General features: G+C 53.0%; 10 protein-coding genes across 10 annotated transcripts, besides 3 other annotated features; 5 read left to right on the top strand and 5 right to left on the bottom strand.

Annotated features, from left to right (window-relative positions):
* Window positions 1-205: 205 nt before the first annotated feature.
* On the top strand, window positions 206-1,862 carry EKO05_0011155 (uncharacterized protein; the record flags this gene model as incomplete). The annotated part of the gene is made up of 2 exons (XM_038943753.1): window positions 206-1,246; window positions 1,305-1,862. 2 exons carry the CDS (start codon window positions 206-208, stop codon window positions 1,860-1,862), a joined length of 1,599 nt encoding a protein of 532 aa, XP_038793405.1.
* Window positions 1,125-1,168: a tandem repeat.
* Window positions 1,863-2,195: 333 nt separating the features above from the next.
* Window positions 2,196-2,251: a tandem repeat.
* A 193-nt stretch (window positions 2,252-2,444) lies between these two features.
* Window positions 2,445-2,794, bottom strand: EKO05_0011154 (uncharacterized protein; the record flags this gene model as incomplete). Its single annotated transcript, XM_059637926.1, has 3 exons — window positions 2,445-2,456; window positions 2,488-2,554; window positions 2,610-2,794. The coding sequence occupies 3 exons, from the start codon at window positions 2,792-2,794 to the stop codon at window positions 2,445-2,447; spliced, it is 264 nt and encodes an 87-aa protein (XP_059493909.1).
* Window positions 2,795-4,476: 1,682 nt separating this feature from the next.
* On the top strand, window positions 4,477-6,102 carry EKO05_0011153 (Unspecific peroxygenase; the record flags this gene model as incomplete). Its single annotated transcript, XM_038943762.1, has 2 exons — window positions 4,477-5,138; window positions 5,193-6,102. The coding sequence occupies 2 exons, from the start codon at window positions 4,477-4,479 to the stop codon at window positions 6,100-6,102; spliced, it is 1,572 nt and encodes a 523-aa protein (XP_038793403.1).
* A 1,345-nt stretch (window positions 6,103-7,447) lies between these two features.
* Window positions 7,448-8,923, top strand: EKO05_0011152 (uncharacterized protein; the record flags this gene model as incomplete). The annotated part of the gene is made up of 3 exons (XM_038943862.1): window positions 7,448-7,579; window positions 7,630-8,257; window positions 8,313-8,923. The coding sequence occupies 3 exons, from the start codon at window positions 7,448-7,450 to the stop codon at window positions 8,921-8,923; spliced, it is 1,371 nt and encodes a 456-aa protein (XP_038793402.1).
* Window positions 8,924-9,022: 99 nt separating this feature from the next.
* EKO05_0011151 (uncharacterized protein) lies at window positions 9,023-11,305 on the bottom strand (the record flags this gene model as incomplete). The annotated part of the gene is made up of 2 exons (XM_038943783.1): window positions 9,023-11,106; window positions 11,155-11,305. 2 exons carry the CDS (start codon window positions 11,303-11,305, stop codon window positions 9,023-9,025), a joined length of 2,235 nt encoding a protein of 744 aa, XP_038793401.1.
* Window positions 11,306-11,682: 377 nt separating this feature from the next.
* Window positions 11,683-12,215, top strand: EKO05_0011150 (ergosterol biosynthesis protein; the record flags this gene model as incomplete). Its single annotated transcript, XM_038943696.1, has 2 exons — window positions 11,683-11,748; window positions 11,841-12,215. 2 exons carry the CDS (start codon window positions 11,683-11,685, stop codon window positions 12,213-12,215), a joined length of 441 nt encoding a protein of 146 aa, XP_038793400.1.
* A 654-nt stretch (window positions 12,216-12,869) lies between these two features.
* On the bottom strand, window positions 12,870-13,554 carry EKO05_0011149 (40S ribosomal protein S11-B; the record flags this gene model as incomplete). The annotated part of the gene is made up of 4 exons (XM_038943939.1): window positions 12,870-13,096; window positions 13,190-13,394; window positions 13,453-13,483; window positions 13,538-13,554. The coding sequence occupies 4 exons, from the start codon at window positions 13,552-13,554 to the stop codon at window positions 12,870-12,872; spliced, it is 480 nt and encodes a 159-aa protein (XP_038793399.1).
* A 273-nt stretch (window positions 13,555-13,827) lies between these two features.
* EKO05_0011148 (uncharacterized protein) lies at window positions 13,828-14,910 on the top strand (the record flags this gene model as incomplete). The annotated part of the gene is made up of 2 exons (XM_038943919.1): window positions 13,828-13,992; window positions 14,050-14,910. The coding sequence occupies 2 exons, from the start codon at window positions 13,828-13,830 to the stop codon at window positions 14,908-14,910; spliced, it is 1,026 nt and encodes a 341-aa protein (XP_038793398.1).
* A 200-nt stretch (window positions 14,911-15,110) lies between these two features.
* On the bottom strand, window positions 15,111-15,568 carry EKO05_0011147 (uncharacterized protein; the record flags this gene model as incomplete). The annotated part of the gene is made up of 2 exons (XM_038943843.1): window positions 15,111-15,360; window positions 15,414-15,568. 2 exons carry the CDS (start codon window positions 15,566-15,568, stop codon window positions 15,111-15,113), a joined length of 405 nt encoding a protein of 134 aa, XP_038793397.1.
* Window positions 15,569-15,997: 429 nt separating this feature from the next.
* Window positions 15,998-16,029: a tandem repeat.
* Window positions 16,030-16,988: 959 nt separating this feature from the next.
* On the bottom strand, window positions 16,989-18,739 carry EKO05_0011146 (uncharacterized protein; the record flags this gene model as incomplete). The annotated part of the gene is made up of 3 exons (XM_038943732.1): window positions 16,989-17,054; window positions 17,108-17,424; window positions 17,473-18,739. The coding sequence occupies 3 exons, from the start codon at window positions 18,737-18,739 to the stop codon at window positions 16,989-16,991; spliced, it is 1,650 nt and encodes a 549-aa protein (XP_038793396.1).
* Window positions 18,740-18,862: the final 123 nt, after the last annotated feature.

The raw sequence follows: 18,862 nt of genomic DNA, 5'->3' as shown, positions 1-18,862 counted from the left end.
AGGGCACCAAGGCTCTCACTTCACCTAAAGACTGGACCCACCCACGTGACGACAAGCGCTCTTGCGCCTACACAAATAACCACCTCGAACCCTCTCCGCCATGCTCCCGCGCTGCAAATCGACCGATTTTACTTTACGCGTCGAATCATTACACTTCATAACCATACCACCGCAATCGCCTCAACTGCAACACCTCACCGCAGCTATGGCGTCCGACAAATATCCTCTCACGCTCATGAACATCCCACTCGAGTTGCGGTACCGGATCTTCCAATACGTTGCCCGGCGCGACACGCAGCCGGAGAAGCTCTTACGCTACTGGTTCGAGAAAAAGGAGGTCAAGGAGAAGACTGCGCAGCTGGTGGCGCAGAATCCTAGCGGGGCAGCACCGGTGATTGTGTTTGACGGAGATCAGTACGATCATGAGGAAGAGTATGAGGAGGGAGATGGTAGTGGTGAGGACGATGAGGAGGGAGAAGAGGACAGCGATGCTGAAGAGGGTACTGAGGACGAGGGAGATAGTGACGAGGATGAAGACCAAGAAGATGGCGAAGACCTCGATGAAGAAGCAGCCAGCGAGGATGGCGACGAAGCTGAAGACCAGGACGCAGAGAATGACAGCACTGTTGCGCACATGACTCCAGCGCCCGCAGCTCTGTTCAACACCCATGCGCCCGCAGCTCCTGCTCTCACAAGCTCGCAACAGACCACAGTGAGCACTTCTCAAGCTCCTGCTGTGTCATCGAAGAGCACCGGGTCGACAATTGCAGCTCAAGACTCTGCATTTGCGGTCTCAGATCAGCCGTTGGCTGAGACAGAATCCGACCCTTCAGTGTTGATGGATGCAGCGAACAGTTCCGCGACGACCACAGCGCAAGCTCCAACAACTGCAGCTACTGCTTCTGTTCCAGATATACTGCAAATGCACGATCAAGAAAACGCTGAAGGCGGAGACGCTGATACACACACGGACGATCATAACGATCCTCAACTTGGGCCCGTAGATGGTGCTGCTGAAGACGAAGACATTCAGGAGAATGAAAACGTTGGAGAGAAGGGAGATGGTCAAGAGGATGATGAAAATATTGACCAGGAAAGCGACGACGAAGATGGCAACAACGCTAATGATGGTGAGAGTGATGAAGAGATGGACGAGGACCATGATGATACTGCTGCAGGAGCAGCGCGAACTCCTTCGCCAGCACCTATCATTACTGCACATAGAAAATGGCGTCACATTCCCAAGGTGTGTCTCCAAGACATGATCATGAGAGAAAAATGCTAACCCGGTGCGTTCACGATAGTTCATGCAGATAACCCACTGCCCACCCCCCGTAGAGCTTCTCCTCGCCTGTAAGCAGCTCAACAATGAAGCTAAAAGCTGGTTCTATGATGTTGCTATTTTCTGCATCGAGGCTACAGGAAGCTTTGCACATACCAGCTTCTTTGAAGAAGCCTTCAGCCAGATTACAGAAGCTGCGTTTTCCCCCATGGAGGACATCCGCAAAGCCGAAATCACGTTCGTCTGGGACACCGCCTGGCTCCGATCCGACCAAGCTGGCTGCGCAGATGCCATCTTTCCAGCCCTTCTTCGCCAGCGAGCTGCCTTCGTCGTCGGCATCCTTGCTCAGGCGCCGAACCTCTGCGATGTGGTCATCCACTGGCACGATTCTGCTCAGGACGATGAGAGCGTTGACTTGATGAACGATGTTCTCACAGGATTCCTTGGTCTCAGTGCTGCCATCAAGGTCAAGCTTCACTATATCGCCGCTGATGCGAAGCCCTACAGGAAGAGTGTCGCTGGCAGGCGTCGCGTTGAGTTCCAGAACATTGTCGAAAACGGGTTGGATCGTCTCTTTTAGTAGAGTTTTCTTATCCTTCCTCTACTGGTACATGGTCTATCATTAGACGATTAGTAGGCCGATGCGAGCTGACACCTCCGCAGGCCTAGCTTGGGTGTTAAAGATGCGTGTTTAGCAGCACCAGTAAATCCTGCGAAATATTGTCTTACGGGCGTTAAATATCATATTACACATTACACATTACCTCTTGTGAGACTGATGAGCAGCGTCAGTCTATCTCGCCATTTCTAGCACTCACAAAGTCACCACATACCCCTCAAACAAACACCCTACAACTCTTGACCGACGCCTCACCATCAACACCCGCACTGTCCCTCCTCTCCCTCTTGAATCCCTCCAACTCCTCCCCATCCCCCTCCATCTTTCCCACCACCTTCCCCCACCTCCACGCATGCACAGCAACAGCCCCCCACCCGACCAGCGCCCCCCAAAGCAAAACCAACACACCCTGCATCCCCATCTCAGCATAGCACAACCTATACCAAGCCTGCACATTATCCATATCCAACTCCTGCACCCCAACCAGCAACACGTTTAATATCAGACTGCATATGTAGAGACTGCACAGCACCACGGCCTGCGTCAGCGCGTAGACTGGGTGCAGTGCGTTGCGTGAAAGTAGCACCGGTGTGGAGATGGCGCTGAGGAAGTCGGGGATTAGAGAGAGACCGAGGCGGAGGAAGAAGTATGCGCTGGGGGGGTTGTTGGGTCAGTGGTGGTGGGTGACGGCAGGAGAGGGTGACTTACATGGTCTCGGAGCTGTCGTATTCGACGGTGCTGTAGTACGCGTTGTACCAAATGCGGTGCAGGGTGGTCTCGACGATTATCAGGATCGTGAAGGGGATCAGGAATGTGGTTTTGAGGAGGTTGATGGTTGGGTATTTGCTCTGGGGGCCGTGCCAGCGGGGGTCTTGGGGTTTGGAGAGTGGCATGTTGGGGAGATGGGTGTGCACAGCTTCTGGTGTGGCGTTCTGTGAGTTCTTATCTGCGCGGGCACAGTAGGTTGCGTTGCTCTACGTTGATTGTTTCTGATCTTTTGCACTGCCATACACTAGCAAAGTCTGTTTCGCTACCGTCTTGTTTGCTTTCAGGTATGGATTTGCTGGGCTTGTAGGCTGCGCCAGTACAATTCCGCCTGGCAGTACGCTTATAGTGAAACAAGGTCGAGGCGCAGTTTGTAGATCGACACTTGATGATGTGGCGGTCGATTGCGGACTTCAGTGTTGTGTAGCTCAGTATTAGCAAGCTTGTCATATGCCCAGAGCTGAATACTGCATGACATGACTTCAATGTCAATAGCGTATTCTATGGTGTACCTTCGAGCCTGCAAACTCTACATATCAACAACATACAGGTTGGTATTGTCGAGCTGGATCCAATGTGGCTAGCCGTGGTTTTTACGTAGCTTTGCACAGCCTCGAACCCTATAAAAGGCTGCGAAGAGAACGCCTTGGGGGCCTCGTCTGCTGATCTGACGGAACGCGAAAGCGGGGGAAAGACTGACATGTACCACTCTCCCGCGATGTCGAATTCTTGAACTTTTGGGCGTAGAAACCTAGAAATTGAACAGGCAATCAGAGTAAGTAGTAAACCACGTGATTAACCAAGATCGTAGGATGCGCAGAGTCGAGGTCTTGAAACGCCGCCGGAAGCCAAAGAATGTTGGAAAGAGAGTAGCAATTTGCAGGTCTGGGCCACGTCGCCGTTTTGCCAGCTGAAACATTTACCCAACGTCATCACTCTGCTCCAGCGGTTGAGTAACAGCTGTGGCCAGCCCGCGGAGTCTAGGGGTATCTTCAAGCCTCATGACGATAGCGGCTACTTCAGACGATCTTCTGCTTCACCGCCACTCGAACAATCCGGATTTGGGCCCTACTGACATTGGTATCTGCCATGTGGAGCCAAACTCGATCTTTCGATTACCGCAAAGGTTGATACCGGTACCCATGCTCCTGGGCCGTGTCCTTTGACCAATGGAGTAGTATCGCTTGCTACACAATCCCAGGAAAGCATACACAAAGTGGCTGATCATCCGCTCCAGATAGCTGGATTCAGTGGTCGACAGACGGCTCGTCCGCACTACGAGGCAGGCGAGGTGGTGGTCTGTAGAGTGGATCGCAACGAAGAGCGGCGCCATCCACTATGACCCTAGAATAACGGACGTTGAGCTGGCAACGTCGTGGCGTCAACGCTTGTCCCTTCGTAATTACAGCCCAGCAATTTCTCAAAGCACCCACCATGGACTAAAATGGTTGAGCTTTTTGGTCACCAAGCTCGAAGATGAACAATACTTCGCCTGAAACCGGGCACTAAGTGGTTACAGAGATGCCCGCCAGGCCTGTCAAACATGACTTGCTAAGTTTGCACTCGCTTCTTCTCGAACTGCGACTAATAAGCCCGTTTTCTGCACCTAACGCCTCCTCGCGCTATTGAAATACGGAGCGCTCAAGATGATCACAAGGTTGTTACCACAGAAGTGACGTCTGTCTGATGATGCCTCCGTAAGCGGCGCTTCAGTGTCATATCTCCTTACTATTCGAACAATGCGTTAAAATGCTCCTGAGAAGCAATTGAAACGGCATACTCACGCTTTTTTTCTGTTAAGCGAATCAGTATGAAGTCCGTTCTTGTTCTCTCTACCTTCCTAGGATCCAGTACCTTTGCCTTCCCTTGGCTATCTTCCGATTTCAAGGAGGAGCGTCTCGAGCATGGCCTTGACATCATCTCAAAAGATCTAGAGCTGTCGACTCTGATCAACGATCTATACCAAAAACAAGTCAAAGAGAGAGATGACTTCTTCGCCAACCACAATGCGACAGAAGAATGCGAAGATGCAGCTATCGGCCTCGACAAGAGACAAAGCACAAACTGCAGGCCTCACCCCATGGGCGACTTCTTCCCGTCTACAGTTGCAGGACTGAAGAAGTTTCCTGAGGCAGCATACCCTTACCAGGACCCCAAGCCCACCGATCAACGAGGAGCTTGCCCAGGTCTCAACACTCTTGCTAATCACGGCTACATCCCCCGCACTGGCATAGTCACAGTCGCGCAGACCATCATAGCTAGCGCTCAGCTTTTCAACATGGGCGCCGATCTTACGGCTTTCCTTGCCGGTGGCTCGCTTATTTTCGCTGGTGATATCCCCAGCATGACATACTCCATTGGTGGTGCAGACGCTCGTACAAACTCGCTGGGCCCTCTCGGTGCGGCACTTGGTACAGAGACAGGCTTGAGTGGCCATTTGAGGTTCAAGGAGGGAGATGCTTCTGGCACAAGGTTAGTAGAGACCATCCATGCTGCGCACAGTTTACCTTGCTAATGGCTTGATAGATGCGACTTCTACCTCTGCAATGGTGACAACCACAACCTTAACCCTGACATATTCATGGATCTGAAGAACCAGGCGATGGAAGTTGGAGGCGGCCAATACAACGTCAAAGCTGTAACCAGCCACTTCGCGAATCAATATCAGAACTCCCGCAGCAAGAACCCTTACTTCTACTTCTTCCCTCCTCAGGCCGCGCTAGCGATTGGCGCTACTTACTTCATTCCTGGTTTCTTCTCGAATGGTACGATTGGCGCTGGCGGTGTTGCCAACGAAGCATCCATTGCATCCTTCCTGGGCGCCTCGTTCAACGATGATGGTTCCTTCAAGTCATACGTACCTGAGCAGATCCCTTCCCAGGGCTGGTACCGCCGTGCATACCCCATGCTCCTGTCCGAAGGTATCGACGGTATCATCACCCTCTACACAGGTGCCGCTGCGCAGATGAAGAACCCCATTCTCTTCGGTGCTAACACCGGTTCTGGCAACTCCTTCAAGGGCGGCTATGGTCTCTCCGACTTCGGTGGCAAGGGCACCTTCGGTGGGACAACTCGCAAAGGTGTTGCATGCGCCATTCAGCAGGCCGTGTACGGCAACTTCATCTCTGAATTTGGCAATGTCCTTAATAGTATCATCGGAGCGGTCAAAGCTGTCAATGCTGCCTTTGGCTCTTTTGGTTGTCCGACACCGACTGGTGCACCTCCTTCGCAGGCTATCGCGACGACTTTTCCTGGCTATCCGAAGCCGAGTCCTTGCACACTGAACAGGATGCAGAACGGTCTTGACCAGTGTGCGGCTGGCACCAACACCTACGGTGGTATGAACTCGCAGAAGATACCTTTCTGCTTGAACAGCCCCAAGGCGGGTACCGTAGCTGGTAATCCTTACCCGGTGCCTGTTCCTTACCCTTCTTGATGTGTTGTAACTGATATTGGAACATCGCCTGTGCTTTGATCAAGCACTCCAAGTTTCCTATTAGCGTTAACAAAGAGCCTCTAGTTTGCAGTTCGTGTTTTGAAGAGTGAAGGAGCAGCATGGATTCGGGTTCAGGAGAAGTTCACGCGGTAACAGAAGACTTGACTGAGCAACATGATCACAAGACACTGTAGCATCAAATCCACAGGCTTGATCACGAGCAAATCCAAGCAACCAGCAAAATAGTTAATGTTCATTCAGTCACAAATCAAGACATCCTCACGAACTCTAGCCCAGCGTTCTTCCACGTGTCATCCAAACATGGTACCCGTAGTTCCCGCGTCTACACGATTGCTGTTGTGGGTCTGATTGATGTAGAATCCAAAGGGAACTATCGAGTTTGAAAAGCCGGTTGTTGGTTGTGGTTCAACAGCGAGACTCACAGCTAACGAGACCTGGAATAGATTTTCAAGGCACTCTTAACTTCATGGGACCCGTCCACTGCTTGAATTAGGCTCCTTGGTATACATCTGGTGTCCTTCGACATGTAAAGATGTTCGGCAAAGAGTAGCCGGACGATACGGCCCTGTTGAGACCCTGATACCGGTACATCATCTTCGAATCGCGGAGACAGTCTTGCTGGGTGATATTCGGACGTGCCTTAGCTCTTGGGCAGAGTTTAAGCCTCTTCATCCTCCCGCACTTGCTCTCACAGGTTTTCCCTACGACGGCGGAGTTTACGCAACGTGCTTTGTGATGTCGCAACACCATATGTGTGGGGCATTGCGTGCTTCAGAACCGCGAACCTCATCAAGTTTGCAATTATCGGCTTTACCTTTCTCCAGCTATCGGGTTTGTATCAATTCGCTTTCTCTTTCAGATTTCAAGGTAATCATGTCGCTATACAAGTGCAGAAAGCTGTGCCTTTGCACTGACGACAGACGTAGACCCATCGTCGCATTGGCGATCATTTTTTAGTATAGGCCGAGAAGCTTGCGGAGCTTATCTGCTTCTCGGCAATTTTTTGGAGGTTCCTAGCAGGAAGTGGATACCAAACCACCTTCAATGCAGCTCCTGTGCATCACTAGGGACGTTACACCGGCCAGCGTTGCGGAAATGTTGAACGTGTTGAGCTCCTGAGGCGAATGATCGTCTCGCTATCAATGAAGTTGGGCTGAAGCCCCGAAAAGTCTGCTATATCGCGTTCGCTATGGGTCTTGACGTGCTTTGCTCGCGGCAGATGTGATTCTGTATAAGATGGCAGTACCCTCGAATGGTACCCACAATTGTCTGCGTCCTCTCTTCAGCTTGTGTTTCCTCACGATCTACGCACCAGAGTGCAAATATGGTCGTCCAACGTATGAAAACCGCGTATCGGTCCGTTCTCTTTCAGATCGTCATTGTCGGTTTGGTCGCTTTCTGCGAACCAGGCATCTGGACTGCACTGAACAATCTTGGGGCTGGCGGCAATGCATCGGTAGGAAGACTTGAGCGCACGAGACTGTATCAATGCTGACATCCACAAAGCCATTCCTCAATAACGCTGCGAATGCGCTTACCTATGGACTTATGTCAGTGGGTTGTTTCATAGCTGGAGGTGTATCGAACAAAATCACTGCCAAATGGACGCTGTTTATTGGCGCCGCCTTTTACACACCTTACGCTGCCGGACTTTATTGCAATAATCGCTATGGCAACGAGTGGTTCATGCTACTAGGTGCTGCACTCTGTGGTATCGGTGCGTCCCTGCTGTGGGCAAGTGAAGCAGCTATTGCTGTTGGCTACCCAGAAGATGAGAAGAGAGGCCTTTATGTCGGTATCTGGATGGGTATTCGACAGATGGGACCATTGGTTGGCGGAGCCATTTCCCTAGCCTTGAACATCAAGACGAAAGAGAAAGGCAAGGTGACATACACTACTTATCTCGGCCTCGTGGCCATCTCATCCCTCGGTGCTCCGTTCGCGCTTCTACTTTCACAGCCTCAGAAGGTCAACAGAAGCGACGGTACCAAGATCCCGTACATGAAGAAGACAAACTTCAAGACAGAGGCCCGTGCAATCTTCCGTCAACTGAAGAACCCGTATATGCTGTTACTCATCCCTGTCTTTTTGGCTGGACAATTCGGTGTGACTTACCAAGGAAACTATCTCACCAGTAAGCCCAAATGCTCTGCAGCTGGTTCAGCAAAAGACAGCTAACCTCCGACCAGCTTACTTCACTGTCCGCTCGCGAGCCCTAGCATCTTTCCTCACCGCTGTGGTCGGTGCTCTCGCCAACATCCTAACGGGTCTCGCCCTAGATCTCCCACAATTCTCCCGCCCCGCAAAGTCCAAGTCAGTCTACATCTTCGTCCTAATCACCGTCACCGCATCCTGGATCTGGAACGCCATTGTAGAAGTCAAACTCTCTCGCATGGCAACCCCGCCATCCTTCGACCTTGGCGACGGAGCTTTTTTCAACTCCGCTTTCACTGTCTACATGTGCTTCCGCTTCTTCTACGAAGTCCTGCAGACGTACATCTACTGGCTGATGGCGGAGATCAAGGGCGCGCAGGGCGATGGAGACGTCGCGCGTACGACGGGTATTCTGAGGAGCTGGGAGAGTATTGGCAGTACGATTGCGTATGCAATTGGGGCAGTGCATATCCCGAATCAGACGCAAATGGTGATTGGGTTTGCACTCTGGGCGCTTACAGTGCCGTTCACTTTGATGGCTGTATTTGGAGATTGGAATAAGGGTGTGCCCCAGAATGAGCATGAAAGCTCGGATGATAGCGACTTAGAGGTACAGAGCGTGAATTTCGGTGGGCGGAAAGGTTGAGACTAGATGTTGCAAGTATGGGATGTAAGCTACTTGTAGGCTTGAGCCGGATCGCCCAGATGACCACCAAAGCGGAGAAGCGAAGCGATGGTGGGGTGATCAAACAAGAACGAACACTTTCTTTGACGCTCCTGCTTCTTCAAAGGGCGTTAAAAGGTTCTCCTTCATCTTTCCCTCAACATAGCATTCCCCAATGAAAGCGTAGTGTCCCTCAGCCTCCGTTTCCCGAAGAATATACGGGACAGATCCACCGTAGAGCACAACCACTATGTCTCCAGGCTTGGTGTCTGCGGGACACAAACCCTTCAAGTCGTCCTTTATCCAGAAGAAACACTTATCGAGGCATGGAAGAGCAGCCGGTACGCACTGCCCGTGGCGGTGCGCTATCCAATGTAGCAAAGGATCATCCCAGCCCTTTTTGTAGCCATTGAATGCCTCAGTAACCGGGGTGTTGTAGACTCTCCGCTGCCCCGAGACATCAAATACACGGTTGTAAGCCTGCAGCGTTTCTAAAGAAAATCCATCCCTTAGCAGGTAAGGTTCGATCTTCTGGATCTGGCCTAGCTGATAGCCTTGCAGCTTGAGATGCTTCCGTTGAGAGCCTTCCCGCGCGACGAGCGAGACGTCTGGTTCAGTGTCTCCCGTAACTCGACAGCCTGCAGCACGTCCAAGCGACTCGGTTGCCCACTTGTGCTTGCCGGAATACCACATTGCCCAAGATGGGTGGTCCATGGGTGGCTGATCATGAGGCGAGACTTTTGAGGAGGCGGTGCAACCTAGGGTTTGCCAGGTCCGTCCTTTGATGGCCTGGATTGCGGACAATATGTCGAGTGATCTGTTGCGAAGTATCCACCAAAGAGTGAAGTCGACGAAGACATCACTCACGGATTTGTGGTAGTCCGGATATATCAGTTGGTCTAGCGTTTGCGACCCTGGATGGCTTCCCCCGAAGAGACCAAGAAAACCAAAGACGTGATCTCTGGGGTCAGATGCTTCCAGATCCATGCCTTGAATAACTAATGGAAGAAGGTTGTCTTCCAACGAAGTCTTTCCTGACCATCTTGCCTCGCTCTCATGCGGTACTGGTAACTGCGTCATTTCAGCAAAGCTGGCCCAGATGAGTGGTAGGTTGGTATGCTGCTGTCCTGGCACTTCGAAGCTACCATATTTCGACCATGCGTTTGCTTTGCGGATCGTGTTCCACTTCAAGGTGCGACGGCCGTACATGAAGGTCCGCTGGCGACCCAGCCACACTTCTTGTATGACCCAGACTCTCCAAAACCAAGGAAGCGATAGGACTCGATTTACCTCTGCCTGCGGGAGACTGTCCACACTGACACCTGGGAGCCTCACCACGATGGTTCCTTCTCTTAGTTCCTCTTCGCTTGGTTCCACATATTGAGGAATGAGCCTATTGACGGTGTCGATCGAGCGCTCCACGTCAGCATCCCCTCCACCGAGCCAGACAATGACACGCTCAGCTCCTGAGTATATTTGGCCCATGATGCTGACCTGGCGTGCCAGCTCCGCTTTGTCTGTTTGGTTGATACACAGTTGATCTGCCCATAAGACACGCACAGCGGTTGAGTCCCGAAGATGTAGAAAAGCGGTCCAAAGGCTAGGCGACACGTGTACTGTGTTAATACTTCCGTCCTGCTCTAGGCATTGAACTTGCGCAGAATCGCCGATGTTCCACTGGCCCCAACAATATGAGAGTGCCTCGAAACGAACATTTCCGGGATCAAGCAGGTCCACGACAACGAACTTAACGCAAATCGCTTGATCTTCACAGCCTGGTAATAATTCTAGTACTCGGATCTTCTTGCCATCGAATTCCAGCTCGTCGTAACGCGGACGCAGCGAAGGAGCAGCTTCTGGTAACGCGAGCGATGTTACACAGTGAACCTCGATCTCGGCCCTGCAGACGAAGTTCATCCACCCGACAAATTGTGCCCTAGGGAAAAGCTGTAAGATGTCAAGCGATCTGATTTCACTAAGAAGCGTGATGTATGTTCTGCTGTCGTCTTCGGTGTCGATGACAGAAGTCTGCCACTCTGGCACTCCTGCTTTGTTCTGATAGACGCATCTACGCGGAATATGGTTTCGACCACTGGGTGTCTCGATGTTCAGCTCGAACCATGTGAAGCCTGGCTGGCCGACTCGATTTTGGTCGTCGCAAAATCCTGCCGATATCAATGATAGTCAGTCGTTGCGAGCGATGATGCTGTTACCTTGATCTCGAGACGATAACCGGATCACTATTCTGCTCACTCTCGCGACGTTTTCCGGAATTTGCACTTCGAGATACGGCCTAGAAGGACAGTAGGTCGTGACCACGACCCCATCATCTCGAGCTGCGCGCACAACAGTGTCTGTGGTCATTGAAAGAAGTGGTTAATGCGAAGACAGTGGGTCACCTCTCCAGCCAGTGAAAGCTCCTCAGGTCTGACATTCTCCTGGGATTAAGGGTGCCTGACGGCTGACTGATTTGCGAAGTGCAACGTAAGCGCTGAGCAGGGGTGAGCTGCAACATGGTAACCGAAGACGAAAGAATTGCAGTGGAACCAAAAACGGCTGCTGCATAGAATCACGTTGAGAGTGGTGGAAGACGACTACTGCTGGATGGTGTTTTGAGGGCCGGCGCACGAGCCTCGCCTGATATCTTTCGACTGCGAAGGCCGAAGCAAGTCTCAGTACCACTCACGCAGTATCACGCGTCAGACAATTCCCTTTACACGGCGCAAACGTCAATTGCTCCAATGGCTTCCGCGTTATCATCCTGGATCCCACCAGCCGAGGGTCTGCTACCCAAATGGCTCCTCTTCGTACGTCCCAGTCCACTTACATCAGCTCAGCTCTACAGCTTGCAATTGCACAGGACCCACATCTTTGGAGTACTGTACTAACCACACACCAGGTATCCCTCGTCTCGACGCTCAACTCAATTCAAGCCTACAGCACCCTGACCTACACCTCGCGCGTCTACAACCCAACCTCGGTCGACCCGCCCGTCAAGCAGCCCGCGCACGTAACTTGGCTATCGTCGCGCACGTTCGGAACATGGACGTTCCTGACCTCTGTGATTCGCTTCTACGCAGCATACAATATCGATAACCCAGCCTTCTACCAGCTCGCCATCTGGACGTATGTGGTTGCGTTTGCGCACTTTGGGAGCGAGTGGTTCATCTTCAAGACGACGAGGTGGGGCAAGCCGCTTGCGGGGCCGGTGATTGTGAGCACTGGAAGTTTGCTGTGGATGTTTAGCCAGTGGGGGTATTACGTGAAGGCGTAGGGGGGCATCAGTAGAGGTAGTGAGTGGTGGAGTGGGAATACTGTGGTGTATATGGAAAGCGCGTGTGCATTGACATAGGTATAAAAGGTAATGCACACGTTGGCGTTGCAGCATTCAATAGGCATCTCCCTAGATTATGTTGAATTAGTGTTTATTTTCATGTATTAGAAAGTGTTTGAAAACGGTCAGTTGGTTGCAGTACAGTTGGCTGGATGGCAATATGCGATGTGGTCGATTGTAAACATGCATTGGAGAAGGACGTAGGACAGGAAGAGATCTGCACTTCGGTCGAGGCAAAGCACGCAGCGTTGCGACGCCATTGTCTCTGCGATCCAATGCAAATTGGTGGCTGCGGTCATCCACATCATGGTTGCACAACGCATGTCCATCTGCAACCCCCATCACAACCTAGAGTCAGAACCATCACCATCACATCACCAACACGACTGAACCGTTCTGACTTTTGACCCGCCTCGGGGTGTTTTTGACCTCCGAGGACTTTCATTGATCGTAGCTGGAGAAACATACATGGCCCATTGGACTCCGGTTCCTTAACCCAGATGCGAAGTATTGACCATATCGAAAACCATCACGCTCAGCCCAACCATCCTTCCTCCTTTTGCTCATCATAATCCGTTACACCAACCGATGCATTTAGAACTTGGAGAACTGCTTGGCAGCCTGGCCCTTGCGGGGAAGGACACGGAGAACGTTGAAGCGGACGGTCTTGGAGAGGGGCCTGCACTGGCCAACGACGACCTGGTCACCGGGCTCGACACGGAAAGCGGGGGAGACGTGGGCGGCGAGGTTCTTGTGGCGCTTCTCGTAACGGGAGTACTTGGGGATGAAGTGGAGGTATTCACGACGGATGATCAAGGTGCCTGCGTGCTGTCAGCGTGTTGCCCGATCGTATGACCACATTCCAGCCTCGGTCTTATTTTGCGATTCGGCGGTGTCGGTGGAGAGGTACGTACGGTGCATCTTGGTGGACATGACGGTACCGGTGAGGATACGGCCACGGATGGAGACCATGCCGGTGAAAGGGCACTTCTTGTCGATGTAGGTACCCTCGATGGCGGTCTTGGGGGTACGGAAACCCAGACCAACATCCTTATACCATCTCCTGGTGCGGGTGTTCTTGCGAGGACCGCCGGCCTTGTGGTTCTGGAAGATGTGAGGCTATCGCAGCGCATTAGCATTCGAGGTCGAGATGTGTGTCGCAGAACGTCTGTCGTACCTGCTTCTGGTAAGCGCGCTCCGACTGGACACTGTTGGATGATTAGCAATTGATCGCAGCATCGTGGATTGCGCATTCGACGTACGTGAGCTCGGTAGCCATGGTTGCTGTCGTTGGTTAGTTGACGGTCGGTACGGTCTTCGTGAGGTTTCGCTGCACTTTGGCACGTCGAAATTCGCTTATTCGCTTAGTGGACGGAGGGAGCGATGGAGACAAGTTGTTCCAGCCCGCGCTTGGCAAGCACAAATCAGCCCAATCGATGGAGCCTCGGCCACGCTAGCGGAACTTGGGGTCAGCAATTCGGAAGGAGCAGCTTTGACTTGTTGGCAACGATAGTCCGGACGTTTCTTTGCTGTAGTTCCATAATTGCCCACCATGGACGGCCTCTTCGCTCCGCTCGGTGTTCGCGTTGAAGCCAGCAACTCTCTGGTGCAGGCCGCGTTCTCGGCCTTCCTCCTCGTTGGCATTGTATCTTTCGCCGCACCCATTGTCAGCACCGTCCGCGTCCTGTTGAGCTTGTTTGTCCTCCCCGGCAAGGCTGTAGGTGCCCCTCACTCCTCGCGCAGAGATGCAATGTGAACTCATCGATTGGCACAGCTCTCCGAATTCGGTCCCCGTGGTACCTGGGCACTCATCACTGGTGCCTCTGATGGCATTGGCAAGGAATTCGCTCTTTCACTTGCGGCCAAGGGCTACAACCTGATCCTCGTCTCGCGCACCCAGTCCAAGCTCGATTCCCTCTCCGCCGACATCTCCTCCAAATATGGTCCCAAGACCGCCGTCAAGACTCTGGCCATGGACTTTGCGCAGAACAAAGATGCCGATTACACAAAGTTGGCCAAGCTCGTCGAGGGACTGGACGTTTCCATCCTAGTCAACAACGTCGGTCTGAGCCACAACATTCCTGTGCCTTTCAACGAGACGCCCAAGCAGGAGATGAATGACATCATCGTCATCAATTGCATGGCTACCCTACGCGTCACCCAGCTCATCACCCCCGGCATGGTCGAGCGCAAGCGCGGTCTTGTCCTCACCATGGCCTCGTTCGGTGGCTTCTTTCCCACACCTCTTCTGGCAACGTACTCTGGAAGCAAGGCCTTCTTGCAGCAGTGGTCCACTGCCCTCGGCTCTGAGCTCCAGCCGTACGGTGTGCATGTTCAGTGCGTGCAGTCGCATCTCATCACTACCGCAATGTCCAAGATTCGCAAGCCATCTGCCCTTGTACCCAATCCCAAGCAATTCGTCAAGGCTGCGCTCGGCAAGATTGGCCGCTCGGGCGGTGCGCAAAACGTTGCCTTCACAAGCACACCCTACTGGAGCCATGGTTTGATGCAGTGGTTCTTGTCGAGGTTCCTTGGCGAGAGGTCGCATGTTGTCGTCAAGGTCAACCGTGGCATGCACGTCGATATCCGCAACCGCGCTTTGAGGAAAGCAGAGCGTGACGCCAAGAAGCAGTAGACGTCAACAGCCCTTAGCAGTTCATCTGCAGCTTCAAAGCCATACGACAACATGCATTGCGCCATGATCGTTTCGCACAGTACGCAACAAACTCAACGATCGATACAGCTGCGGTCACATAAGACATTAATACCATTATCAAGCGCTTGTATCCCGAACGCCTCGCTCCCATACAAATACATCTTCATCGCCGTCTCATCTCAGTTTGCCCTGTCTTTGTTCAGCTCAGTCCAATTCCACTGCATCCTCAAGCCCGGATGACCCACATCCTCCTCCTCCACGGACTCAGCGTCACTCGATTCTTCCTCAGCCGACAGTCCACCATCCTTTTTCTTCGGCTCCTTTTCTTCACCAAGCCTCATCTTGCTGACATGTATGCAACCTTCCTCCAGGAGGCCCCCGTGAATGAACGATGTGAGTGGGCAGGGCGCAGTGGTAGGCATTCTGAAACTGTTGGTGGTGTTAGCCTATGATATGTCTTTTGGTTCGCGACTGAGGCTTACATGAAGCCCGGCCCCTCCATCAAGCTGATCATGAACGTCCCACCAGCGGCTGTAACGAGTTTTCGTAGAGACATTGAAAGGCTGGTCTGCGCTTCGTGGTCTGCGATTCGTATGGTGTAGACATCCGCTGGGCGTGGGGGCATTGGCACAAACATGATGGCGAGGTTTCTGTACGATAGTCGAAGTCGTTCCAGGCTTGGACAAAGGTGGTAGGGTCGGCCAGAGACGTTTGGAGATCGATCTGAGATGAGCGATGGAAAAGTGAGAGCCGTTTGAAGCCAGTCGTTCGCCTTGTCCATTCGCGTCTTTACAGAAAGAATTTCAACTCCAGCGAGAATCACAACCCGAAGCTTTGTCCAGCTCCTAGCCGTCTCAAAAGGCAGTACAAGGACTCGAAACTTTGACGCAAACCCAGCCCACTGGGTCGGCCTGTCTGTACACATTCATATATCCACATGTGCACATCCCATCAACGGGGTCACGCTCACCGCCCACCGCCCCCCAAAATCCTTTTGCGCATTTATCTCGCATCATCCATGCCAGCAAGTCGCGCATCTGCATCGCTGCGGCGCATCATTTTGTCTTCCTGATCCTGATCCTGATCTTAACCCTAATCACGCTCGGCGGATCCACAGCGATAACGAATCGGAAGCATGCATATATCACAGACCCTGGGAGCTTAGTCATGCTGTTCTTTCTGTGAGATCTAGGTGTGTGGGCTATTGTCGGTATATGCATGCTGGTTTCCTTGCGGTGCGGTACGGTGCGGAAAAAGCAATTTCTGGCTGACGGGACATGGGAGCTTTGACGGCGTGGAGTCAACCCACGGATGGCGACGACGATGCAAAGATGATGAGGCTATCTATCCCAGCACCACAATCATCGCACCACACAGCACAGCCCCTCGTCGAAAACACTCTCCCCATTGCCCCCCTTCAGTCCTGTGCAACCAGCGATCTGCCACTCTAACATCGCCATCCTAGCTATCGAGATGCGAAACTGCCGTGTCGTCGTGCCAAGGAAGAATTCGCCGTGCAGGGGCGTGTAACCGTGGCCCGATGCGCGCTGCGTGGCTTCGGATCCGAGGCGAAGGATTCCTCGTCGTACGGTGCAGTGCGCGACTAGGATGAGGCGGCTCCTGGGCTCGGCAAGGGGAGGCCGTTTGGGGGGTGAACGCAGGAAGAAGCAAGCATTCGAGATCGGAGTTGGGTAGCGCTGTGGTGTTATGCTAACGCCGTGATTAGATGCGTAGGGTTATGTGGACACGTGTCGGTGTCTGTTGTCTAAAGACATGCCTGGAAAACGTGGGTGTATTGGAGTACAATATGCTTTTTCATTGCTAAACTGACCGACCAAGTCTTCCCAAGTCCATGCAACAGGGCTATGTTTGCAGGCGTCGCTGAAATCAGACATGTATGCAAGTCGATTGCGAATGCGGAATCCAACACTGCGTACAGGCAGTTGCCAAAGTGCAAACCTAACATGTGTCTGACGTGGGGTGAAGTATCGTTGTGTCGAGATTCAAGTGGGGAAGTGCGTCACTTGAACGGCTGGTGATTGTTGGAAAAAATCATTCTACAGCTCCTCTTCTTGAACCTTGGCGACCTGCTCCCAGAGCTCAACGGCGCGTTCCGACTTCAGCTGCGTGCATTGTTAACAGTGTGACGACACGGAGACATCTACTTAGAACATACCTTGAGAAGATGCATCTCCAAGTTCCCGTCTGCGTTTGGCGAGTTGAACAGCAGCCGACCGTCCTTGGGCTTTGCCCCTTGCGAGTCTGCGCCAAAGACCAATTGCTTTGTGACGGCAGCGTTCAAGATGAGACGGTGTGTGCCATCCGCACGCAGAACAAAGCGTGCTTTTCGTGGCTCGTCCAGGGTAACGTTGAGCTTGATGTTACCGACGCCACGTTCTTTCCACCCTCGCTCCTTACCTTCGCCATCCATGGTATATAGCTTTGCGCGACCGATCCATGCCGAAGTTTCGTTCTCTTCGCCTGTCTCCTTGGCTGGTACAATGTTAGAAAGGGATTGAGTTGGCAGTGTACGACACTTACGGGCTGCACTAGACAGAGACGCGCTTGGCCGCTGATCTTCGTCTGCATCCTTTTCTGTCTTGTCTGCGTCGTCATCGTCCTGGTCGGAGCCATCCTCCTGTACTTTGTCGCCAGGGGCACCAAAAGCGCGCTCAGGCTTCGAGCTAAGACCGGTGATGCCTGGAGCACCTGGTGTTGCGAACGAAGTAGTGCTGGGCGGCTTCGAGGCAAAAGAGCCGCCAAAGGGGCTGCTTGATGCACCACCGAAGATACTCCCACTGCCAAAGCTGGTCTTAGCACCGCCCAGCGAGCCAAAACCACTTCCAGAAGACGTTGTTGGTGTGGATGAAGTTGCCGAGGGCGAGGCAAAGGAGCTGAGTCTGGGTGCACCGCCAAACTGAGATCCCGACTTAGCAACAGCAGCAAATCCACCGAAAGGCGAAGTGCTCGAGTTTGCTAAGCTGCCAAATGCGGAAGCCTTAAACTTGTCCTCCGATGTCTGGGGTAGAGCTTCCGTCTTGTCAGAGGCCTTGGGTGCTGCAGGCTTTGCAGCCATGGCGGCGAATGGAGATGCTGCAGACGTATTCGCGAACCCGCTGCCAGCAGGAATGGGGGTCGGAGGCTTGGCTTCTTCTTTGTCCCGCACTCGTTTCGATTCGCGCTCGTCTCCTGCCTTCGAGGCTGTTTGGCCGTTTACAGGCGCGTCCTTTGTGCTTACTTCAGGGGCCTCGGAGCCCTCCGTCTCGTCGCGTGGGCGCTTGTTCTTTGGGCTTGAACCGGTGGAAGATTTGGCATCTGTTGGCTTCGATGCATCCTTGCTCGGAGACGCCATCTCAGCATCAGTTTCTTCGATCCTGGAAACGGAGCTAGACGTGGGTTTGGCCAGGGCCCCAGCCTCAAGGTCCTTGGTGAGATCTCTCGATCGCTTGCGCACATGCCTCTCAGGCTTCGCCGAGGACCTCTCTAGTCGTTCTTGCTTCTTGTCAGGTTGCTGGTCTGCCTCAACATCATCCCCAAGATCTTCTCGGCTGCGCTTCCTCCGTAACCGTCCGCGCTCGCTGTCTGATCCTGATGCGCTGCGGCTTCCTGGCTGCACACTGCCGTTTGCTTTGTTTGTCGTGGTTTGCCGTAGGTTCGGTATGGGATTTGCGGTGGCATCAATGCTCGTCTTGGAGAATTTCTCGCGGACCGGCCTGCCCTCACTGTCGCTGCTCTTGTCGCTGCGTGCTGGCGAGACGGCAGCTTTTGAGGCATCCGGTGCCAAATCTTGCTGCTCCGATGAGCCCATGTTGGCTGTGTCGACTGCTGTGAGACCGCGCTATGTGAGGGGTCGGAGAGGCGGATTGCGGTGTCGTGCAAAGACAGCAGTGTTGGCTGGTGCTACCTGGGATGCGTACCTGCGTGCACTGAG

This window comes from Ascochyta rabiei, chromosome 21, assembly GCF_004011695.2.
Source record: "Ascochyta rabiei chromosome 21, complete sequence".
In the NCBI taxonomy this organism is placed as follows: Eukaryota; Fungi; Ascomycota; class Dothideomycetes; order Pleosporales; family Didymellaceae; genus Ascochyta; species Ascochyta rabiei.
The sequence above is the reverse complement of the archived record's forward strand: the minus strand, read 5'-3'. Positions and strand labels throughout refer to the sequence as shown.